The 25,104-nt window shown below is 42.4% G+C and overlaps 1 protein-coding gene across 2 annotated transcripts in view; it reads left to right on the top strand.

The window, feature by feature from the left end:
* The window catches only part of LOC109890104 (phosphofurin acidic cluster sorting protein 2), a 92,869-nt gene that overhangs the window by 45,296 nt on the left and 22,469 nt on the right, over positions 1-25,104 (top strand). For both annotated transcript variants that reach the window (XM_020482058.2, XM_020482063.2), the window contains exons 3-17: positions 3,413-3,502; positions 3,835-3,960; positions 6,436-6,598; positions 7,709-7,800; positions 8,231-8,314; positions 11,485-11,544; positions 14,224-14,375; positions 14,799-14,892; positions 17,862-17,951; positions 20,326-20,477; positions 21,346-21,478; positions 21,630-21,734; positions 22,284-22,390; positions 22,713-22,867; positions 23,218-23,328. In XM_020482058.2, coding sequence (XP_020337647.1) covers positions 3,413-3,502; positions 3,835-3,960; positions 6,436-6,598; positions 7,709-7,800; positions 8,231-8,314; positions 11,485-11,544; positions 14,224-14,375; positions 14,799-14,892; positions 17,862-17,951; positions 20,326-20,477; positions 21,346-21,478; positions 21,630-21,734; positions 22,284-22,390; positions 22,713-22,867; positions 23,218-23,328 — 1,714 coding nt within the window. The remainder of the gene's footprint in view (positions 1-3,412; positions 3,503-3,834; positions 3,961-6,435; positions 6,599-7,708; positions 7,801-8,230; positions 8,315-11,484; positions 11,545-14,223; positions 14,376-14,798; positions 14,893-17,861; positions 17,952-20,325; positions 20,478-21,345; positions 21,479-21,629; positions 21,735-22,283; positions 22,391-22,712; positions 22,868-23,217; positions 23,329-25,104) is intronic.

Genomic DNA, 25,104 nt, shown 5'->3' with positions numbered 1-25,104 from the left:
ATATGGCAATAACTAACAAAAGCTAATGGCCAACAAAAGCTCATGATCAACATTGGAAGTGTTTTTCACTTCTCTATGGTCCTCCTTACAAGCTATTTCTATAATCATTGCACATATTTTCTACATTCTTTATTTCATGCATCTTAGCTGCGACGTAGCGACATATTTTTCCTTTCACACCTGACAACCTTCCAGAATCTCTCCTTCAACTAAGCTCAATAGTCTCAGAGGACTGCCCAAGCGGTTACCAAGGTGACAACTTGTTCGATAGGAACAGAGAGAGAAAGGAAAAAGATTACAGTTATGTCTGACCGTTACTTGGGGCACTCTGCATTCCAAAGTTATTCGCTTTGGTCGTGGTACGGCCCAGTGCTTGCGTATTGCTCAGGGTTCTATGCAGTCAGAGAGAAATAGCATTGTGTGGTTGAACTGTGTTCTTTCTGTTCTCTCTAATTGCTGGTGGTAAATTCACTGGTCATTGAGCAGTAGATTATCAGAAATCTTTGCAATAATACTATACACTGTACATGGCGTGCTTACCTTTCAGATGCACACAGAGATATATTGACCAAAGTGACAGTCAATATTTCCCACTGCTTCTCTCTTCTCAGGTAACTCGGTACTTCAGCATATCTCTGAGAACACCATTCAGGTCTATTCATTTCCTCGATTGGTCATTGTAATGGCTCGCTAGCACCTGTCTGCCTGCTACTTGTCAGAAAAGGGACTTAAAATGGCCACATCTGATCCTCTGATGACGGCATGTTGAGCGGCAACTACAAAAGAACCGAAAGTTGCAGCATAGGCAGGAGTTAAGACGGGTCTCGACTGCTGTTTATTCCCCATTGACAGGAGGAAAAAGTGTGAAAAATGTTTATTCTTGGTCACTCTCTGTATCTCTAGCTACAGAACTCAGAAGACAGTGGCGATTTGGTTCCGTATGTTAAAACCCGCTAATGCATACTTGTTTTTGGACTTTTCAGTATTTTTGAATGCATTCAGAAATTAGTTAATTGTATTGTCATTGAGCTAGCCAATAGCTTTGGTTGCAGACTTGTCTGAAGTCAACATCTACCAATGCACGTAGTTGTCTGTCAGGGCCCGATGGGGCTACTCTTGGAAGCCACATGTCTGTTCTTCCTGCTCTGGGATCAATTAGCATTAATGTCTTGTAGCTAGTGCCCTTTTTTAGTTTGCTGAGTCACCATGAGGAATGCAGGTCCGAATACAGATTTTTTTCCCGTGTATTTTGTTTTCCTCACAAACCTTCCTCCTCCCTTTCATCTCTAAAGACTGAATGTTCCGTGAAGCTTCATCACTGATAACTGTCTGCTGGTCCATTTTAGTACAGCTGTGTGCGACAGCTCATTAGAAGTTTGATGCTGACTGCTGCTGGTCCCTGTTGTCTTGTTAGCGATTAGCCTGTTGCTTTTCCAGTCAGTTAATTTGGATGTGAAGCTAGCTTAGCCTCCCAAAGGAAAACAAAACAGTCAGCATGGAGAGTTAGTAAAGCGCTAACTGACCGTGATTGAAAGAAAATAAGCTTTTCCCCCAAAATAAATTCTGCATGTCACTGGCCGTGTCCGAATTTTGGCTTGACTACTACTTACTTAAACTGCATACATATTAATCGTACTATTTAGCACGTATTGTTTAGTAAAAAGTATGCTGTAGTATGCTACGGCCCAAATGTACAACTGGGAACTCGGAAGCAAACAAAGCTCAGACTGGGGGGACATCGTGACGTCTGAGTTGGATGACTGTTCAAAAATATTTTTCTCCGAGTTCCCTGTTGTCTTGAATGCACCATCAGTTATGGCTTTGCATATGAACTGAAAAGGATCGTCTGTAGCCCCACCCAGTGACCGTTCACTACAGCAGAGTGTTGTTGTTAGCTAAGAAGCTAACATTTGGAAAAACGTGTTTGGAGTAAACTTGAGTTAACCGTAGGCCTAAGCATGCATCAATTGAAGAATCACCTGTAGCTTGAGATTAATGGGGAGATGCAGTAGAGGAATGACGCAGAGAGCTACTCTTCCTCTGATCAAGCCATGAACTGTCCCTCTCCATCTTTGAAGGATGCATGCTCTCAAAGACTTGGCCTCTATTAGTTGATCTAGGCAACTATAGCTAGGCTACTAAAGATTATGTATTGCACATGCAATAACAGCTCAGATGTGCGAGGGCATCTTTTATGCTGAAAAGTTGGAAGTATAACAGTAGATTTTTATAATTACAAACAAGAAACACTTTTAAATGAGAACAGAAATCCAATTTGGGTTCATAAAAAGAACTTCACCAAAAACAGTACAAAATTAATAAATTAATAGCTATAAATTAAATGCATACAAAACACATACATTTACTTCTTAAAACATCTTGGCGCCACCATCCCGTTAGCGGGATAATTTTCGTCAACATCCTCACCAAATTCAAATTAAATTACTAAAAATATTTAATTTTCATGAAATCACAAGTGCAATATAGCAATACCAAACAATACACACAATTTCTTTCTTTTTACTTTTTGGATTAAGAAATATCAGAACGAGCAATGTCAGAGTCCGAAAATGCACATAGTATAAAAGGTCATATTTTGTATCATGCGCGAACGTGTTGTTTCCCAGCTATTCATTGATTTCAGTAGCACATCCCCAGATGTAAGCCAAGCAGTAAAGCTTTGTATTGAATTCCCATTCAAAAACAGAAGTCTAATAGCCAAATATCTAAAGATATCCTGCAATATTAATTGATTTCGGTAGCGCATCCCCATATCTAATTGATCAGCTGTTGTCAAAACTGAAATGAGTATGACATCCAGGCATTTAAAGTGTACGTGATTTTCGAAATGCCACATACTATAAAATGTTATTTTTTAGGACGCAAGTTTGGGTATTCAGACACGGCCACTGATACACGATGAAAGCTGGTATTGGAAGTGGGGTGAGATGATAGAGCAGCACCAGAGATATTGAGATGAGCGAGATGCTCTCTCACAGTCGCACGCAGTATCTGTGCACGTGTTCGTATCACTCTGTTCAAAACGTGCTAGCGAGGGCACCAAAGAAGGTGAGCCTCGTGCTTCTGTGCTCTTAGTCCTCGTAGTTGTTGCGGAAATTGATCCATTATGCTGTTTACTTTCTGTATCTACATCATATCGTTGAGTCTACCTTTAAATTGGCTGGATCAGTAGGTTACTGAGGTAACATGCAACTCCAAGACCCTGTCCAGAAACAACCCCTACCTTCTAGGCATCGTTGGCAAACACTCACGTTTTAGAATTTAGTTTCTATACACGTTTCTCAGGGAAAGGAACATTGCAAAGTCGAAGTGTTACCACCAAATGTCTTTGTTTCAGTCACCATTAGATCCCTAACTCTCTCTGTACCTCTCTTTAAATCTTCCGCCACAGGGGTCCAAGCGCATCTTGAGGTCCAACGAGTATGTCCTTCCCCCAGACGGACTGATGGAGACTGACCTTGAGCTAACCTTCTCACTCCAGGTATGGCCAGGTTAACATGGCTTTCAAAAGTATCAAAGAGTGATCCGTTATGTGACTGAAATATGTATTTTCATTAGCCAACGGTTGATGTACAGCACTTTTTGCTAAATTAATGGTAGTGCCTGTGTAAACATATCTTACCCCCTTTTTTAGTTTTAGTGTATTTCCTACACCTCAGGTTGGCGTTCAAAGCCCATCTGAGGTGGCGGATCTGAAGGCATCAAAGAAATGACTGACTGAAGAAAAACATTGTCATGGCTACAGACATGATGTACGGTGTGATGTAACCTCCTGTAACACCTGTGTGTTACGCCCTTTTCTGTCCCCCCTAGTATCCCCACTTCCTCAAAAGGGACGCCAACCGATTGCAGATCATGCTGCAGAGGAGGAAGCGATATAAAAACCGTACCATCCTGGGGTATAAGACCTTAGCTGTGGGCGTCATAAATATGGCAGAGGTAAAGACAACAGCTTAATATTTGTGACCATTTTTTTTTTTATCACAACAGCATATGAAGTCAAACGCACATTGCTTGTCATGGGGTTATACATCCGTAACTATGGAAACGGGGCCCATGGTGCGAAATATGGGGGAGCCGGGGGGGGGGGGGGGGGGGGGCTCAGCTCCCCTAAATGCAACAAAAGTCCAACTTTGGGGGTCTCTCTAAGTAATGCTAATTTAACCATTCTCCTATTCGTTTAAAATGCAGTGGTAAATATGTTTTACAGTGGTAAATATGAAAATAAAATGACATGAACACCCCCACCTCTTTTTTTTCATGGTTTAAACATGATTTCTTTGTGGCAGCGCTGTCCATCCAGTAGTGCTGAATTTCGGCTTTAGATGAGCTCCTTTCCTCATAGATTTTCCTTTGTACTTCCTCATTGTTTGCCATTTGTTTGCCATGCGTCCTTGAGAAAAATAGCCTTTATTCCAATGCATTTCAGGTGTCCTAACTTTTCAGGCTACAAAAAAGCTAAATTTGTCAGCAAGACGCATCAATTAATGTAGGCCTAATCAATGGCAATCATGGAATATCATTAGGCACACTTTTTGGTGTTTTGTAACAGATGTCTATGTCCATTCATAAAATGGCGCGAGTATGCAGTCTGGATGCTGGAATTATTTTGGAGTGGACAAACATTCATACTTTTTAAAGAGATTTGTTTGACAATCAGATGAAAATATCATGACTGGTTGTGTTCATGTCACATTAAAAGGTCATCCATTTTTACAGTTTAAATGATGCCTTTATTATTAAGCGTGTGCACTCAAAACAGGCTTTAATTCGCACTCTGGCAGGGCCCATACCTCAACACATACCCCAGCAAGCACTTATACCTCAACACATAGCCAGCCTTTACTGGTCTCAGAGCATTTCATATTATTCTGTGCGTAAATTCGAAACACTCCATTCAGTATGATATGTTTTGTGTGATATGCATTACTTTGTGGATGTCCTTCATCCATTTCACATGATATGTTACGCATTACAATTAGTTTTATATGTAAGAATTGCAATTTGTATAATCTGTTCGGAATTTTCAATATGTATGATATCTTACAAATTCCAATTTGTTGTGGCTAACATTGGCTAGGTTTCTAATGCTAATGTATATCATAGCTAGGCTAGGGGTTGGAGTTAAGGTTAGGAGGTTGGTTAAAGTATTAGAGTTAGGAGTTAAGTTAAAGGGTTAAGTAGGGGAAGGGTTAACTAACATGTTAAGTAGCTGAATAGTAGCTAAAAAGTAGTAAATATTTGCAAAGTTTCTAATTAGCTAAAATGCTAAAATTGTCCATGATGAAATTCTAACACACAACCTTTGGGTTGCTAGACGTTTGCGTTATACGCCTACGTGCTACTCATCCACCTCGACCCACCACCCTCCTTTCATTTTTGCGTTAAGTAACCTTCTGTCTTATGTAACCATACCAAATGTAACATATCATACTGATGTATATTATGTTACGTCTAGTCTATGAGATCAGGCTGCTCTACCAGTTCCAATTCAGAATCCATTTTTAGCCAGGTCTGTGTTAAATTCAAAGTTGGCAAAGCAAGAAGGAACCTATTAACCGGCCATAACAAGGAACTGTAACCGAATGCATAAAGTGAACAGAAGCAATATTCAGAAACCCACTATTTGAAATTGACTGAACACCAGCCAATGTCATTATATGCACATCCATGAACTATTCCGCACAGCCACCAGCCAACATTAAACAATGCCCCCGGATGTAGGCATGCTTCCCCATTCCCCCAATTACATTACAGGACTACCATAGCTACATTTCCTCAGGTCTCCATCCGCAATACACTCGCAATTAGTTTCAAACTCCGCCTCCGCAAACGGCTAAATAATACAGCATGCCGGAGAGAATGAGATGTAGAGATGTGAGATGTGCATGAACAAAGTGCTGTCAGGCTTTCTCTTGGATTTGAATGACAGCAGTGATTGGAGAACATTTGGGGCTTTCATTCTCGATGCAACCTGCCGAAGTGATTGATGGTTAATGAAACTCCAGGGCTGCCTCTCAAATGGCACCGTATGCGATTTGGTACACAGCCTAGAGCTTAGAGCGAACTGTGTCAAGGTGAGAGGCACAAATCCGATTTGGTGAGACATGAGGAAGAAAACATGGGGAGGAAAATAAAGCTGCCCCATTTCTAACAAAAACTGTGTGCTTTAGTTGAACGTGCGTGTGTATGTGCAAATTTATGAATGTGTGTCTGCCTGCGCTTGTGAGCTTGTGTTTATGGCTGTGTGTGTGTCTGTATGTGTCTATGTGTGTGTCTGTGTGTGTTTGTGTGTGTGTCTGTGTGTGTGCTTCTGCATTATGTATTTTACTCAGGTACTCATTGTTCTGTATGAATGAACACAACAACACTTGTATGTCGCTCACACACTTCTCTGTCCTGACTTGTGTTTAGGTGATGCAACACCCGACAGATGGAGCCCAGATCCTGGGTCTCCATAGCAACGTGAAGGAGGTGCCGGTGCGTGCGGCCGAGCTCAGTGTGTATTCCCTGTCCAGTCAGCCCATTGACCATGAGGACGGCAGCGGGCAGACAGGGACCAAGGCCAAAGCCTTAGGTGGGGACCTGGAAATCAGTGCTTATCATCACAAGTGTTTGGCCCGCACACTAAGGAAAGCTATTCATCCTGAAAACCGATGTTTTTGGCATAATTTTATTTAATTGCATAAAGTATCCTTATCCGAGTCAGAATGGCCCTTGGGGCAGGAGCCTATCTCTTGTTTTTGTAGCATGAGTCAGCTTGATGTACAAGTACACCCGCTGGACTGGACACTAGTCTATCGCAGGGCTTTTAATTGCATAAAAAGTGCATATTTACATTGCACTTAGCCTGACAGTCATGCGAGGGAAACCATTTCCTTGGAATTGCACATTTTAATAGACATGTGTTTCTATATTGACAACTCGTTTTCACAAATGTTAACTTTTTTAAAGAAAATGCTTTTGAAAGAAACGTATTCTGTGTAGCCTCAGTGTCTCAATGTTTCACTCGTCCTTGTGTAACTCTAGAGATTTCCATACATTCACTACTTAAATGTCTATTTACTGAAGTGCAATAAGCCCACCACAGACCCACTAATCGCCCCATGGGAAGGGTCCTTCCTACATATTGCCTGTGTCCACAGACCATTACTATCGGTGCCTATACCCCTAACCATGACAGCTTAAGTACATTAGGACCAATGTTACTGAGGGAAAATGCAGGATATTATTTTCAGTGGTTCTTAAGGCGGTTACAGCCTGGCACATGATGCTCCCTTAGGATCCTCGTGCTCCCAGAGCCAAAATGGACGCTGAGTAAACGATACAGATGTCAGCTGCACTAATGTAAAAGGGATTCACTGTGAAACTGACGGCCCGCACCTCAAAATAAAATCATCTGCCAAGGATGCAATATTAGCCAGATGGCCGGCAAGCTATATGAAATCATTTGAAAAATGTTACTAAACTCACTCATTCATTCATTCATTCTATTTTCCCTTCCTTGAGGAAGTATGGAGTGACATTAGAGGCATTTAAACTTACTTGACCTCTTCCTTTTAGCTCAGAGCCTCTGAGTGGAGCAATGGAACATAGACATTTAAAATCAATGCTAAATTCTCCACAGTTTCCCAGTGAGTGAATGGAGAATTGACATGCAAACATTTGTTCTTGTCTTTGACCCCAGATCGCTCCCCGGATATGGATAACTACTCAGAGGATGACGACGACAGCTACTCTTCGGAGCAGGAAGCTAGTGACGATGCTGTTCAACCAGTGGTGAGACACAGCACATCTTACACTTAGCTGTTGGGGAAGATCTCCAGCTCTAATTATCTGTAATGGACACCCAAAAATACACACTGTATACTGTCGTTGTGTAAGAGGATGGAATGTAAGGGACTTTCTATGTTTGTGCTTTTCTTTTAACTAAACTTCTGTCTACTATTCATGTGCTGTTCTACTAACCAATTTCTGTGTTCATGCAAGTGGCTGACTGTACAAATCCTCACTTATCAGTAGCTGCAATTTAGCAGTACGCCCAGACCTTGTTTTGAGAACAAACACTTTATTGTTCTAGCCCAGCATTAACACACCTGATTCAACTAATCTTGATGAGCAGGTGTGTTAGTGCTAGGCTTGGAACAAAAAGGTACATTCCCATGGGTTGTAAAAACACTGATCTTTAAGACACAAAACTCTTTTATAGGACCTGTACGACGAGGATGATGATGGACAGAGGAAGCCAAAGAAAAACCGGAGGAAAATGATTCGAACAACATCCATGACAAGGGTAAGGATGGGAGAGCCTAACTATATCAACAACTTTACAATGTGGTTGGATAAATTCATTAAAATACACATCAAGCCTAGCTTGTAAGTTTATTTTAGTGCAGTGAGAATGAGAATAGCCCCAGCATAGAGCCCTGAGGTACAGCACCTGTTCATGTTTATTTAAAAAAATATATATATTTCACCTTTATTTAACCAGGTAGGCAAGTTGAGAACAAGTTCTCATTTACAATTGCGACCTGGATGTGATGGCAGGGTCTGCAGGTACAAACTCTTGGAAGGGGATTGTTTTCAATTATGTGTTTTTCATACCATGCTTTTTCATACTATGCATGTTGACTCACTTATAACAGCACTGTCAAATCCTTTTGAGTGCCCTTCAGAAAGTATTCACACCCCTTGACTTTTTCCACATTTTGTTTTTACAGCCTAAAATTAAAATGTATTCAATTGAGATTTTGTGCCACTGATTTACACACAACAAGTGAAATTTTGTTTTTAGAAACGTTTACAAAAATGTCAAGCTGAAATGTCTTCAGTCAGTAAGTATTCAACCCTTTTGTTATGGCAAGCCTAAATATGTTCAGGAGTAGAGATGTGCTTAACAAGTCACATAAGTTGCATGGACTCACTCTGTGTGCAATAATAGTGGTTAATATCATTTTTGAATGATTACCCCCATGTCTAAGGTGGCAGGTAGCCTAGTGGTTAGAGCGTTGGGCTTGTAACCGAAAGGTTGCTAGATTGAAGCTGACAAGGTAAAAATCTGTCGTTCTGCCCCTGAACAAGGCAGTTAAGCCACTGTTCCTAGGGTGTCATTGTAAATAAGAATTTGTTCTTAACTGACTTGCCTAGTTAAATAAAGGTTCAATTAAAAATATATATATTGAAAAAATATATATCTGTACCCCACACAATTATCTGTAAGGTCCCTCAGTCGAGTAGTGAATTTCAAGCACAGATTCAACAACAAACACCAGAGAGATTTTCCCATGCCTCGCAAAGAAGGGCACCTATTGGTAGATTGATAAAAATATATATATATATCCCTTTGAGCATGGTGAAGTTATTAATTGCGCTTTGGATGGTGTATCAATACACCCAGTCACTACAAAGATACATGCGTCCTTCCTAACTCAGTTGCCAGAGAGTAAAGAAACCACTCAGGGATTTCACCATGAGGCCAATGGTGGCTTTAAAACAGTTAATGGCTATGATAGGAGAACACTGAAGATGGATGAACGACATTGTAGTTACTCTACAATACTAACCTAAATGACAGAGTGAAAAGAAGGAAGTCTGTACAGAATCAAAATATTCCAAAACATGCATCCTGTTTGCAATAAATGTGGCAAATAAATTACATTTTTGTCTTGAATACAATGCATTATGTACAATGCATTATGTTTTGGGCATATCGAACACAATATATCACTGAGTACCACTCGTATGGGTATGTTATGGGTATGCTTGTCATCAGCAAGAACTAGGGAATTATTTCGGGGGATAAAAAAAAAATGGATTAGAGCTAAGCACAGGCAAAATCCTAGAGGAAAACCTGGTTCAGTCTGCTTTCCAACAAACACTGGGAGATAAATTCACCTTTCAGCAGGTCAATAACCTGAAACTCAAGGCCAAATTTACATTGTAGTTGCTTTTATCAATGCGACATTAAATGCTCCTGAGTGGCCTAGTTACAGTTATGACTTAAATCGTCTTGAAAATCTATGGCAAGACTTGAAAATGTCTGTCAATTACTAAAAAGCATCTTGTCAGAGCTTGAAGGGTTTAAAAAAGAACAATGGGCAAATATTGTACAATCTAGGTGTGTAAAGCTCTTAGAGACTTACCCAAAAATACTCACAGCTGTAATCGCTACCAAAGGGGATTCAAATTATTTTATCAATATATATTAGTGTAATATTTTTCATTCGTCTTTAAAAAATGAATCTTTAATATTACCAAATATTTTGTGTAGATCGTCAAAAAGAAAAAAAGACCGTTAAATCCATTTTAATCCCAATTTGTAACTCAACAAAATGTGGAAAAAGTCAAGGGCTGTGAATACTTTCTGAAGGCACTGTAAGTACAAACTACATTTAAATGCAATACAGTTTTTCGGTCCCAATTCAATGCCTTGCTTCTGATAACTTTATGCTCAGGTTTAGTGTGTGCTGTCTCGAATGTTCCAAGCCAGTGCAAATGGGTGCAGTCATCAAGAGTTCACTGTAATCTCTTTAAGGTGTGTCTGTGTTAGGTCTGCTACTCAGTCTTGTTCTTTTCAGGGATGGCACAGAAGATGTCTTCTGTCCCCCAAATCCTTATCTAAGCAGTAGTGACAGGAGAGTTGTCCTGGAATGAGTTCAACGTCCACTTTTAGACCAAAACACTGTGTAGATGACGCAGACACCAACTAAGGATACAAATTAAGCAGGCACCAACACGCACAAACTGAGACCCACACATGGTAGCTGGTAACACACACAGACATACACACACAAACATAAATCACAAATAAGCGCACACTTTAACAAATACTTTTCCCTAGGTCTGGGTATTTGCTTCAATCAATAATCCTTAATGTTGTTAATAATGACATGTCTGGCTCTCTCCAATGACCTGATGTGCCTTTGGTGAATCAGCGAATCATGCACACATAAGTTCACCGAGGTCGAAGCCACTAAGCCGTGTGAACATTAACTGACATTTAATGGTGCATCCTAGTGCTCTTCAGATGCTGGCACTCTTCAGATAAGCATATTAATGGGAGTAGGGTGAAATTGCCCCTAGACATTGATTTTGGGTCAGTTTAGCTTTTTCCCAATGAATAAATATTGTTAGGATTGGAGAAGGGGAAGCTTTTCCTAGATCTTTACTTATGGGAAACTTCACTCCGGAGCGTAATAACATTTGGCGGTGAAGACTAGACTCAGAAGTCTATTGTGATTTATTGAGCTCTCAGTATTATAGAGCTGTCATCCCATGAGTTTGAAGACAGCTTTGTTGGTTACACTGATGTCTCTGAAAGATTAGCTTACGTCATGGCGTCAGCAAATGGGGATCCCACTAAAAATGATCGTTCTGACAAGTTCTTGGTGTACTCTTGTTGACACCAAACTCTCTCTTCCTCTCCCTCCCTCTCCTCCACCCTCTCTCTCACTCATTTTACAGCAACCCAATTTCAAACAGAAGTTTGTGGCCCTGTTGAAGCGATTCAAAGTGACGGATGAGGTTAGTACTGCACGCTTGAACTGTTCTGTTATATATGAATAACACGCTGCAAGGGATTCATCTGCCACTGCTTCAAAGTTTTTGTAGAATGCTACAAGGTTCATAAAGTGTTCTTCATCTGTCCCTGTAGGAGAACCCTTTCTTGTTTTTGGGGAGAAGCATTTTTGGTCCTATGTAGAACCCAATGAAGAACCCTCAAAGAACCATTTTGTGAAAAGGTTCTACCAACCAAAAAACTATACCATTATACCATGCAATCTGTTAATGAAGTCCCATATATATGGAGCGTATTGTCTTTGACCCTTTCTGTTTACAGATCAATCTAATTGATTTAAGCGCTTTTGCTACTGTCGGCCCACTGTAGTCTCTTTAACCTAACCTCGCTCGCTGTCTACCAGTCTCGCCCTGAGAGTGCCGCTCTCCTTTATCACCTAACTCCTTAATGATATTACCTCTCCTTCAAGCAGGAAGTGACCTAAGTAGGAAAGGCAACTGTGGTTTCATTTGTATGTCCCAAATTGCACCTTATTCTCTGTATAGTGCACTACTTTAGACCAGGGCCCATCTCTCACTATGTAGGGAGTAGGGTGCCATTTGGGACACAACCCATGGTTCAACGTGTACAGGCCTGGCTGGGTTCATTAATGGTTAGTTATGTGCAGGATTGGATCAACATACCTATTTTACTGACAGGACATTCTATGGAACAGTTGGTTGACCCCGGTCACAGCTTTGTCATGCATCCTGTCGTCGGAATAAATAAATAATTGAAAACCTTTGGAAAAGTATTGTCCATTAGAGCCAGTGTTTCACTTTGTTCGAGTCTTCCCTAACCCAAAGTTGTGCTTCAGCACCTGCCAATATATTTAATCATAATTACATACTTGTAAATTACTCATTGAGTGTCACTTCACTTGGAACTGATGAGAGTAGCAGGGGTGTGGGAGCCCTTGATTGGCAGCACTAGTTTATTACTGCACCAATCCAGACGTTTGGTTCGTTTGTAAAAGCCAATCACAAACTATGAGCGTCATTTGAGTCAAAATAAATTGAGATATTCAGCTAGTGAGAATATGAGGGGAAATGAATTACTCTTTCTGCAACAAAAACTACATTTGAGATTTACAACAGAACGCTGATTTATTATCGCTTAGCAGTGAGTTTTTAATTGATGTTTCGATATTTTTAATTGGTCTCATCTCAGTCGGTAATGATTCATAAAAGGCACAGAGACAACCAAGTCGGTAATGTATGTCCTGTGGGAATTCATTTAAATGAATCAATTTTGTTTTGTGCTCCAAGTCATTTCAGAACTAATTGACAAATAATATAAATACTCTCCTAGCTGAAAGAACATTATCTGTGTTATATGCATTCTGTATGCATATTCCATTACAATAGCTTGTGTCAGTGTGTGCATGTACGTATCATGTGACAGTGTGTGCACGTGTGTGCATGCACACGGTATTCCAAATAACTGTTATAGCTGTTTGTCAACTTCAAAAGGGAAATATGGAAAACTCCCAATTTCCTCCTTTGAGACCTGTCATGTTTCCAAAGAAAACAACTTGCTATTGTAGAGAAAATGTATTCATCATGTTGTTACAATAGCAGTATGGCTAAAGATATATAAACTTTATTAGGTACACCCATCTAGTACCGGGTTGAACCCCTGTTTGCCTCGAGAACATCCTGAATTCTTCGTGGCATGGATTCTACAAGGTGTAGAGTTTAAACATTGATCTGTTGGTATCAAAGGACCTAACCTATGCTAGGAAAACATTCCCCACTCCATTACACCACCGCCACCAGCCTGTACCGCTGACAGTAGGCAGGATGGGGCCATGGACCCATGCTGCTTTCTCCAAATCCTGACTCTGCCATCAGCATGATGCAACAGGAACTGGGATTCATCAGACCAGGCAATGTTTTTCCACTCCTCAATTGTCCAGTGTTGGTGATGGCGTGCCCACTGTAGCCGCTTCTTCTTGTTTTTAACTGATAGGAATGGAACCCGGTGAGGTGGTCTGCTGCAATAGCCCATCCGTGACAAGGACCCATAAATTGTGCGTTCCAAGATGCCTTTCTGCACACCACTGTTGTACTGCGGCGTTATTTGCCTGTTTGTGGCCCACCTCTTAGCTTGCATGATTCTTGCCATTCTCCTTCGACCTCTCTCATCAACGAGCTGTTTTTGCCCACATGACTGCCGCTAACTGGATGTTGTTTGTCGCGGGATTCTCTGTAAAACCCTGGACACTTGTGCGTGAAAAACCAAGGAGGCTGGGCCGTTTCTGAGTTACTGGAACCGGCACGCCTGGCAGCGAAGATCATACCACGCTCAAAGTCGGTTAGGTCACTCGTTTGCCCATTCGGACATTCAGTGGAACATTCAGGCCTGTCTGCCTGATTTATATAGCAAGCCATTGTCACTGTCTGTAGGAGCGAACCATTTTCGTGAACAGGGTGGTGTATTTAATAAACTGGTGGTGTATGTATACTATTTTCTGAGTTACCAATGCTACTCTGAACTTTCAACTCCATCAGCCAAAGGAGTTATTCCTTGCCAGTGTGCTATTACTTGCTCTTTGGAAGTGATTTTATTGGTTGATGGATGGATGGATAAAAGATTGACTGATTGATTGACTGATTATTTCACTGTCCATTTGTTGTTGCTAGGTTCTGGACTCGGACCCAGTGGACCAGACCCAGGAGGTGGAGGAGGATCTGGACCTGCTCTATGATAGTCTGGAGGTTTACAACCAGAGTGACAGCGGCCCTGAGATGGAGGACAACGAGAGTGTCCTCAGCACGCCCAAACCCAAACTCAAGTAAGATTCTGCAAAATGTTATCAGTACTGTACACCTTAACTGAAGTAAGGCCCCACAAAATGTCCCAAATACAGATAAACCCAAACTCAAGTAGGGCCCCACATTATGTCGCCAGTACACCTACACTCAAATATGGCCGCACAAAATGTTCACACTTTAGTCAAAGTGAAGACTCATTTTCCACAGTGTTAAGGGGAGTTTATTTGTGCATTGTTACTGTACATCAAATCAAAAGAGAGAGAAAAGAAAGTCGCTGCAGGGGAGAAACGTGAGAGACAACTGCAGCTGAATGACTAGTATGAAAACATCACCTAAATGGGTACACAAGTTAGTGTCCCTACTACCCATCTCAGCACAGTCTCTCAAGTATGTATTTTTTCTGAAAGTTTCAAATATGTTTTTTTTATGTGGTTGTCACCCAGGCCCTTCTTTGAGGGAATGTCCCATTCGAGCTCCCAGACTGAGATTGGTAGTCTGCACAGTCAGAAGAGCCAGGCCAGGGACCTGGCCTGCATCGTAAGCAAACACACACACACACACACACTCACTCCTCTTTGTTGCAATTGGAGCATAAGGTCACAACAATCCCACGCCACACACACACTGATACACACACACACACACACACAAATGTTTTTGTTTGTTACTCTATAGGACTATCTTTTTAATAGAAGTTGGATTAGCATGCTAATGCTAACATGTGTCCTACAGCTCCCATTGTTTTTTTTTAACCCAACAACACTCACATGCTCTAAAGCTATGCAAACATGGGTAGGTTGCTGACTATCCAGATCCATTGTCTATTTAGATCTCCAGGTTTATCTCTATTTAGCTATCCATAAGATGAGGAACATTTGTAGCTTGGATGAACTATCTTTAAATAGTAGTGATTTTTGACATCCATATATATCCCAGGGGCATCATTTATCAACATTGCATAGAAACTATTCCTAAAAATCGAATAGTGTTTTATCAAACAATCCTATGAGCGTCATACACACACCGGTAGGAGGTAACCGTTGATAAATACCAAATGTTCTCAGCCTCAGTGCTTGTGCACGACCTTGGCTATTTGCGTTTCGAAACACCCCCAATTAACCATATACCGTAATTGCTGGACTATTAAGCACACCTGAATATAAACCGCACCTACTGAATTATAAAAAAATATGTATTTTGTACATAAATAAGCCGCACATGTCTATAAAGCCGCAGGTGCCTACCGGTACATTGAAACAAATTAACTTTACACAGCCTTTAAACGAAACACGGCTTGTAACAAAAATAAATAGGCTTTAACGAACCACGGCTTGTAACAAAAATTAAACAGTAGCCTACCAAGAAAGTCATTGGTCACTATCTTCCTCTTCCTGTGCACTGAAACCACTGAAGTCATCTCCTTCGGTGTCGGAGTTGAATAGTCTCAGAATTGCTTCATCCGATGTTGGATCGCTGCCCTCTTCAACACGCAGCAGTCCAGCCTTTCGAAACCCGTTGATGATAGTGGATTTTGACAATGCTCCACGCTGTCAGCAGCTCTATTTCCTTTTCCAACAGCCAGATCGATCACCTTCAACTTGAAAGCTGCATCATATGCATTTCTCTGTGTCTTTGCCATGATGAGGGTGACAAAATGACTACCGTAATCAGAATGATGGGAAGTTTGAGCGCGCTCGATTTACGTCACATTATGTGACGGTGCTCAGTTTTGTTGGCGGCATGAATCTTGTGAAAGCGGGAAAAATCCATAAATTAGCCGCGTCATTGTATAAACCGCGAGGTTCAACGCGTGGGAAAAAAGTAGCGGCTTATAGTCCGGAAATTACGGTACAATGCTCAAAAAAATTAAGGGAAAACTAAAATAACACATCCTAGATATGAATTAATGAAATATTCTTGGTTGTTGCCCTCCTACGGCCTCCTCCACGTCTCCTGATGTACTGACCTGTCTACTGGTAGCGCCTCCATGCTCTGGACACTACGCTGACAGACACAGCAAACCTTCTTGCCACAGCTCGCATTGATGTGCCATCCTGGATGAGCTGCACTACCTGAGCCACTTGTGTGGGTTGTAGACTCCGTCTCATGCTACCACTAGAGTGAAAGCACCGCCAGCATTCAAAAGTGACGAAAACATCAGCCAGGAAGCATAGGAACTGAGAAGTGGTCTGGTCACCACCTGCAGAACCACTCCTTTATTGGGGGTGTCTTGCTAATTGCCTATAATTTCCACCTGTTGTCTATTCCATTTGCACAACAGCATGTGAAATTTATTGTCAATCAGTGTTGCTTCCTAAGTGGACAGTTTGATTTCACAGAAGTGTGATTGACTTGGAGTTACATTGTGTTGTTTAAGTGTTCCCTTTATTTTTTTGAGCAGTGTATATGCCAGGCATTATAGTTTAGGTAAATTTGTAGCTTGGGTGAACTATCCTTAAAAATATTACATTCTTTTTGACATCCATATGCCAGGTATTTTAGATTAGGTACAGTTTTAGCTATACCCTTTAAATAGTCAATTATATGTGGCATCCATATGCCAGGTATTTTAGATTAGGTACAGTTTTAGCTATACCCTTTAAATAGTCAATTATATGTGGCATCCATATGCCAGGCATTTTAGATGGTTATTCCTGGATATTCTCGGAATTGTATGTATGGTAGTACTGTGTACTGCACCAGACACCTTGTAACTGTGTGGGTGGTTTCTTAGTGTGAGTGTCAGACATTGAGTAAGGCCAGATCGATTCTGCATGCACGGTGTTCTAAGCCCCGCAGAAATGATTTGTACTGAGGAGGAATTGTCGCTCATTCAAGCGGGTCAAACATTGCCACAAAATATGGATCTATTCTAGCGAGAACATTGATTGTCTCATCAAATATGTGAGCACAAAGTATCAATAAAGGCATTTCAGAGTTTGACCCTTGCGCACGTTAAAGACGGATTCCGCAGTAGGGGAAACAGTTCCACTGTCTGACCCACCATCATTCTTATTGTTTTTGTTTTGTTGATGAAGCGGTGAGGAGCATCGCGGGTCGTGGGTTAAAAAAAATGGCAGTACATATTTTACTGTTGTATTGCACATGCAAGATGTCGTAGGGAAGAAAAGAGTGTTCTTTGTTTGCAGTAACTTCTTTGTTGTTGTAATATCACAAAGAAATGGGACAGTTTCACCATTTAAGGATTACACCTTTAAGTAAGCATACTTGTGGAATGTTGCAGATAGAAATGTCATGAATACAGTGTGTTCCTGAAAGTCTGATGCAGCTTGTGTCAAGAAAAAGTAGCCAGCTAAGGAGGTAGCCAGCCACCTAAGGGTTAGTAGTCTGCTATTTCGCTGCCAGCTGGCGCATATGAAAACTCACTGTGAATAGAGTTCATGTGATTTATTTTTCTATATTAGAGACATGGAATTAGGATATGCTCAAGGGCGTCCCCTAGCAGGCAGTTTTGGTAACTGCGTCCTGTGTTCTGCTCCTTTTAGGGTGGAGATCTGCTGACCCCGGACAGGGCCAAAGTCCTAATAGGGACCAAGTATACAGACGACAGCGCCGGATTGGAGTCTCCTGTGGGGGTGAGTGGGAAAGCTGCCCCTAAGGACAGCTCTAATATCAGCTTCCCTTCCCCCAATTCTGACCTTAACCATAGGTGGGGTAAAACTGACACAAGATCAGTGTCTATGGACAACTTTACTCTACAGCGGGTAATCTGGAGGATCCCTATAGGCTTAACATATTTTGTGCTGTTCCCAAGTGCTCTTTGTCTCTTTTGCTGTTCTCTCTCTTCCTCAGTGGTTGGACTGCTATCTCTGTCTCAGAAATTTCTAGTACTTCTCTCTTTCTTTCCACTTTGTCTCTGATTTTGCCTGTCTCTTTGCCACAACTTGCTCCTGTTCTCTCATTTAATGTCTGTCGTTCTCTCTACCTGTCTTTTTCCCCCATTCTCTCTCTTTCTGACTGACCGTGTTTCCATCCAACCATTTTTATAAGTAATGTACCTGTTGGATAAAAAACTCAACACAGGCCTGATGGAAACAGCAATTGTCAGTAAACATTCCTAAAATGTAGACAGAACAAAATACGTTAGACATGGGAGAAATAGATCTGGGGTTCTTAAATATTTTTCTTCTCTCTCTTCTCTCTCTGCACGTCTGTTTTGTCCATTATCATAAATCAGCTCCCATCTGTTTATCTTCCACTCGACCAGTTTGATGCGAACAAGAGTACATTTACACTGTTACCACAAAGACCTCCATTATTACACACAAGCATACATGCACGCGCACACACACACAGACATTGTGTACACACACACACATACACACGAGCGCACTCATACACACACACATACACACACACACACACACACACATGATGTATAAACACACCGACACCACTCTGAGGCCCAGGTCCAGCTGGCTGTAGAGAGGGCGTCAGCGTATGTATTCGTCCGTGAGAAGAGCAGTGTTTGTTATTCTTCATCGTTGTCTCTCACGCTCCGTTGCCTCCTCTGCAATCGTTCACCCCGGGAACCCCGGCAACGAGGGGCACCTGACAATGCATTTCTTTAGAGAGGGAGGGAAGGAGAGATTCTGAGGAGGCTTGTGTTTGGGGCCCAAGGATGGGATTTTCAGTGGCCAAACACATGATACTTACATGCACACACATCCACACACTGACACATGATACTTACATGCACACAATGATACTTGATACTTACATGCACACACATGCACACACTGACACATGATACTTGCATGCGCACACATCCACGCACTGACACATGATACTTACATGCATACACATCCACACACTGACACATGATACTTACATGCACACAGATGCACACACTGACACATGATACTTACATGCACACACTGACACATGATACTTACATGCACACACATCCACACACTGACACATGATACTTACATGCACACACATGCACACACTGACACATGATACTTACATGCACACACATGCACACACTGACACATGATGCTTACATGCACACACATCCACACACTGACACATGATACTTACATGCACACACATCCATGCACTGACACATGATACTTACATGCATACACATCCACACACTGATACATGATACTTACATGCACACACTGACACATGATACTTACATGCACACACTGACACATGATACTTACATGCACACACATCCACACACAGACACACGATACTTACATGCACACACATGCACACACTGACACATGATGCTTACATGCACACACATCCATGCACTGATGCATGATACTTACATGCATACACATCCACACACTGACACATGATACTTACATGCACATGATACTTACATGCACACACATTCACACACGGACACATGATACTTACATGCACACACTGAGCTTCATGTGAATGTGTTCACGGACATCTGCCAGGCGTTATGTTATGTTTTCACGGTCACCATGACAACACATTGAAATGCATCGACAATGGGTACCCTGCACAGAAATAGCTTTTTTCTATGTACTATGTGCATTTCATCGTCTGTTACGTATTGGTTTTGGTTGCTACCTCTTGGGAATGATCCCATTGAGGAAACAATGATCTCAATGACTGCACCCCAAAATGGCACCATATTCCCTATGTAGTGTACTCATTTTGGGCCTGTAGGGATCCGGTCAAAAGTAGTGCACTATGCCGTATGGGATGCAGATAATTGAGTTTACCTGTAAAACAGGTGTTCTCAACTCGCACAGGGTGAACCTTCATGACTTGTGTCTCTGGTGTCAGTGAATTCCCACTGACAATACCAACTGGAAAAGGACTGTTAAGTAAAGTGTTAATTCATCTCTAGGGAGAGAACACTGTGCAGCGGATGGAAATCCAATGCATGGGTGAAATACCCTAGTATGTACTCTACATTCCTGTATATATTTTGAACTATATTTCTCCCATTATGTCCAGGACGCGGAGGATGAGGAGACTAGGGCTGGCACAGGGCCAGGTGAGGCTAACCCCAACCCCACCCCTACCAGCTGGGACCTGAGCACGGACAAACTGCCCGGCCCAGTGGCCAAACTCTGCAAGACCGAGTCCCAGACACTCATGTCGCCCAGGTAGCTGCTCACTTGCATGTATGACATTTATGCATTCACGCATGTTTGCAGTCACGCACGCACACACACAGTCACACACAAAGTGCTGCTTATTAACCATTACACTCTGACTAAACAAGGATGGGTGTGCACGCTTTATTCCAACCCAGCACTAATGCACCTGATACCACTAACTGTGATCCAGATTGATCATGACTAGTTCATTATTTGAAACTGGTGTGTTAGTGCTGGGCTGGAAAAATGCCTGCAAACCCAGTAGCTTTCCAGGGCCTGAGTTGGATAAGACACATGCCCTAAATAAAATTGATGGTATGAGAGAGGGGGAGGAAGAGCGAGAGGGGGAGAGACGGAATGAGAAAGAGAGGGAGAGATCAGGTCTACCTCTGGTTGTTCAGCGCCATACAGTGATTTCCCCCGCTACGCCTATCTATAAACAAACTAATCAGCAGTAGGACGTCCCTTAGCACCACTTCCACCGACGCTCTACTCATCTGATGAACCAAAGTCAGATCCATTGAATAAGCAATCTGCCTAGTACAGACATTGCACATGTGTCTTTGTACATTTCTCTATTGTGCAAGGATAATTTAACTCAACCATGAATGTGTAGCTGGCTTACAGCAACCACATTGATAATGCGTGACAGACATTTTGTGCTCACAGAACAAAAGCTTGAAAAGCTTTTGCTGGGGAGAGTCACGGGGGATGATTAGATGGCCAGGATTGTCTGAGGAGTTCTGCTGTAGGCATATCTACTACTTAGAATTTATGGAGGTTTTTTATTTATTAAGATTTCTCAGCAGTGGCTCAACCTGGCTCAGTTGTGGCTCAGTGCTTCATTGGGTCCGTGCCTGTTTGTGGTCCACAGTAAAACAGAGAACAAGCTGCAGAGGCGTCCTAGGAGCACGTCCATGAAGGACCGGCAGAACTCCAAGGCCCAGAGTGACAGGACTAGCAGCATTGACAGCGAGACATCCCCGGAATCCAGGATCGCTGTCCAGGTGTGTGTGAGTGTGTGCTCAATAGTAAAGTAAGCTAGTTTGTGCGTGTGTGTGTGCGTGTGTGTGTGTGTGTGTGTGTGTGTGTGTACAAGATCAACATATGTGTATACAGATAGACCATCTCTTTGACTTCTGCCTCTTCCTCCGCCAGGTCCCCAGGAAGTCAGTGTACGACCAGCTGAACCAGATCCTTATCTCTGACGAGCAGCTCCCAGAGAGCATCATCCTCATCAACACCACAGACTGGCAGGGCCAGGTAGGCTACTTCTGTGTGTGGGGGTCTGTGTGCCTAGTTATGTGGTAAAGACAAGGGTACTATCTGGGCATATAAAATAATTCAAAACAGTTGGTATCCACTTTATTTTCAATTAACAAATTGTAAAGATACAAAATCGTAATTACGGTATTGTATAAATACTATGTAATTACCGTCTTTATGCTACTCATTCTATCAGTAGCATTTGCATCAGCTGTGCACTCAACAAACATACTCCTTTTAGGAACATGCGCCAGACCAGGTATTTTTAGACATTCATATCTCTAAGCCTAGCTGGAGATAGGCTTAGCAATCAGGGGGAATCCATTTCTTATGTAAACATAATGCAACTCTGGAGCATGTGCGCTCACAAACACAGACGTGCGTGGATGTACACTCACGCACAGACCTGAGGTCTTTTGAGTCGGCTTCTGGTTGACAAGCTCAGTTTATCCCAAGCCCCATCTCACCTCTCTCTCTCTGTCTCTCTCTCTCTCTGTCTCTCTCTGTCTCTCTCTCTGCCCTCTGTCTCTCGCTCCCTCCCTGCAGTATCTATCTGAGATTCTCCATGAGCACAGCCAGCCTATCGTGTGCACCATCTCTGGTGCGGATGTCCATGCAGCCTTCAACACCATCGTCACCAGGATCCAGAGATTGTAAGAACTCACTTCCTTTGCAGAACATGTTCTCTTTCGAATTCAATGGTTGTAGTTCAGAGAAGCAAATAGATTTCACTTTAACTTGGCTTCATTGTAAAAATGTAAATGTTTCTTGTAGACTTTTAAATGTGGATTTTAATTCAGTGGTCACCAAGGCGAGTGGATCTTATGATGGTCATGATTAGGCCCGTATAATTTTTTATCTGTGTAACGTTTTGGTAGCACTTTCCATTACAGCTCAGAATAAAGGGGTAATAATGTTATAAAGTGGAAACAAGTTACTGTTTCTCAATGTTTTCCCCCCCACTTCTCTGACTAGCTGTAACTGCAATGCCCAGACACCCCCCACCATCAAAGTGGCAGTGGCCGGAGACCAGAGTTACCTCAGCACCATCCTCAGGTGCTTCGTGGAGCAGCTGGCCAACAAGACGCCTGATTGGCTCAGCTATATCCGCTTCCTGGTCATCCCTGTCGGTAAGCAGCAATTCAGCCGATCACCATGGAGTCCAGGTTCGGGTTAGTCGTCAATTCCATTTCAATTCAGTAGATTTAGGGGATACATTTAAACTCTCATTCATGCATTGGAAAAGTCCACAAACAATAGAAAATAATGGCCTATTTACAATTCTGCACACATAACTCAAGGCTCCCATAAATCATACATTGACGTCAAACGGAAAACTGCACGCAAAACACTAGTTACAGGAACAGATCTCATATACAACCCTGGGTATCATAGCAGGCTAACAACATACAGACTAGAAAAGTTGGACTCAGTTTTGTTTTCCTGTGGCCTTCTAATCAGTCTGCTCCTCCCTCTGCAGGCACTCATCCTCTGGCCAAACACATGTCTTCGTTCGACAGCAAGTTCAACAACATCTTCATGGACGCCGGCTGGAGGGACTTGTTTGGCAGACTCGAGGCCCCAACATCAGGTACAGCAGAGAACTGGAGCAGCTCACGCTTACTATGAGCCACAATGCCATGTATGATAGGGCTCTGCTCATAATGCTTCATAAATACAGTTATAGATGTTTAGGAACATCTATCTACAGCATTATGGTGCATTATCCGTCACATCAAATCAAATGTTATTGGTCACATACACGTGTTTAGCAGATGTTATTGCGGGTTTAGCGAAATGCTTGTGCTTCTAGTTCCGACAGTGCAGCAGTAACAATTCATATCTAACAATTTCACAACATGTACCCAATACACACGAGTAAGGAATGGAATTAAGAATATATAAATATATGGATGAGCAATGTCAGAGCATACAGTAGAATAGTATAGAATACAGTATATACACATGAGATGAGTAAGGCAAGATATGTAAACATTATTAAAAGTGACATTATTAAAGTGACTAGTGTTCCATTTATTAAAGTAACCAATGATTTCAAGTCTGTGTATTTTGGCAGCTGCATCTCTGTGCTAGTGATGGCTATTTAACAGTCTGATGGCCTTGAGATAGAAGCAATTTTTCAGTCTCTCTGTTCCAGCTTTGTTGCACCTATACTGACCTCGCCTTCTGGATGGTAGCGGGATTAACAGGCAGTGGCTCGGGTGGTTGTTGTCCTTGATTATCTTTTTGGCATTCCTGTGACATTGGGTGCTGTAGGTGTCCTGGAGGGAAGGTAGTTTGCCTCCGGTGATGCGCTGTGCAGACCCACCACCCTCTGGAGAGTTCTGCGATTGTGGGCGGTGCAGTTGCCGTACCAGCCGGTGATACAGCCTGACAGGATGCTCTCAATTGTGCATCTGTAAAAGTTTGTGAGGGTTTTAGGTGACAAGCCACATTTCTTCAGCCTCCTGAGGTTATAGAGACGCTGTTGCGCCTTCTTCACCACACTGTCTGTGTGGGTGGACCGTTTCAGTTTGTCAGGGATGTGTACACCGAGGAACATAAAACTTTCCACCTTCTCTACTGCTGTTCCGTCGATGTGGATGGGGGGATGCTCCCTCTGCTGTATCCTGAAGCCCACGATCATCTCCTTTGTTTTGTTGACATTGAGTGAGAGGTTATTTTCCTGGAACCACACTCCCAGAGCCCTCACCTGTCTCATCGTTGTTGGTAATCAAGCCTACTACTGTTGTGTCGTCTGCAAACTTGATGGTTGAGTTGGAGGCATGCTTGGCCACGCAGTCATGGGTGAACAGGGAGTACAGGAGGGGTCTGAGTACGCACTCTTGTGGGGGCCCCAGTGTTGAGGATCAGCGAAGTGGTGTTGTTTCCTACCTTCACTACCTGGGGGCGGCTCTTCAGGAAGTCCAGGGCCCAATTGCACAATGCGGGGTTCAGACCCAGGGCCTCATGCTTGAAGCTTGAAGGGTACTATGGTGTTAAATGCTGAGGCAATGAACAGCATTCTTACATAGGTATTCCTCTTGTCCAGATGGGATAGGGCAGTGTGCAGTGTGATGGCGATTGCATCGTCTGTGGACATATTGGGGCGGTAAGCAAATTGAAGTGGGTCTATGTTGACAGGTAAGATGGAGGTGATATGAACCTTGACCTGCCTCTCAAAGCACTTCATGATGACAGAAGTGAGTGCTATGGAGTGATAGTCATTTAGTTCAGTTATCTTTGCATTCTTGGGTACAGGAACAATGGTGGCCATCTCAAAGCATGTGGACACAGCAGACTGGAACGGGCATAGATTGAATATTTCGGTAAACACACCCGCCAGCTGGTCTGCGCATGCTCTGAG

The sequence above is a fragment of the Oncorhynchus kisutch genome, linkage group LG1, assembly GCF_002021735.2.
Source record: "Oncorhynchus kisutch isolate 150728-3 linkage group LG1, Okis_V2, whole genome shotgun sequence".
NCBI classification, from domain to species: domain Eukaryota; kingdom Metazoa; phylum Chordata; class Actinopteri; order Salmoniformes; family Salmonidae; genus Oncorhynchus; species Oncorhynchus kisutch.
This window is presented reverse-complemented; position numbering and strand designations above follow the sequence as displayed.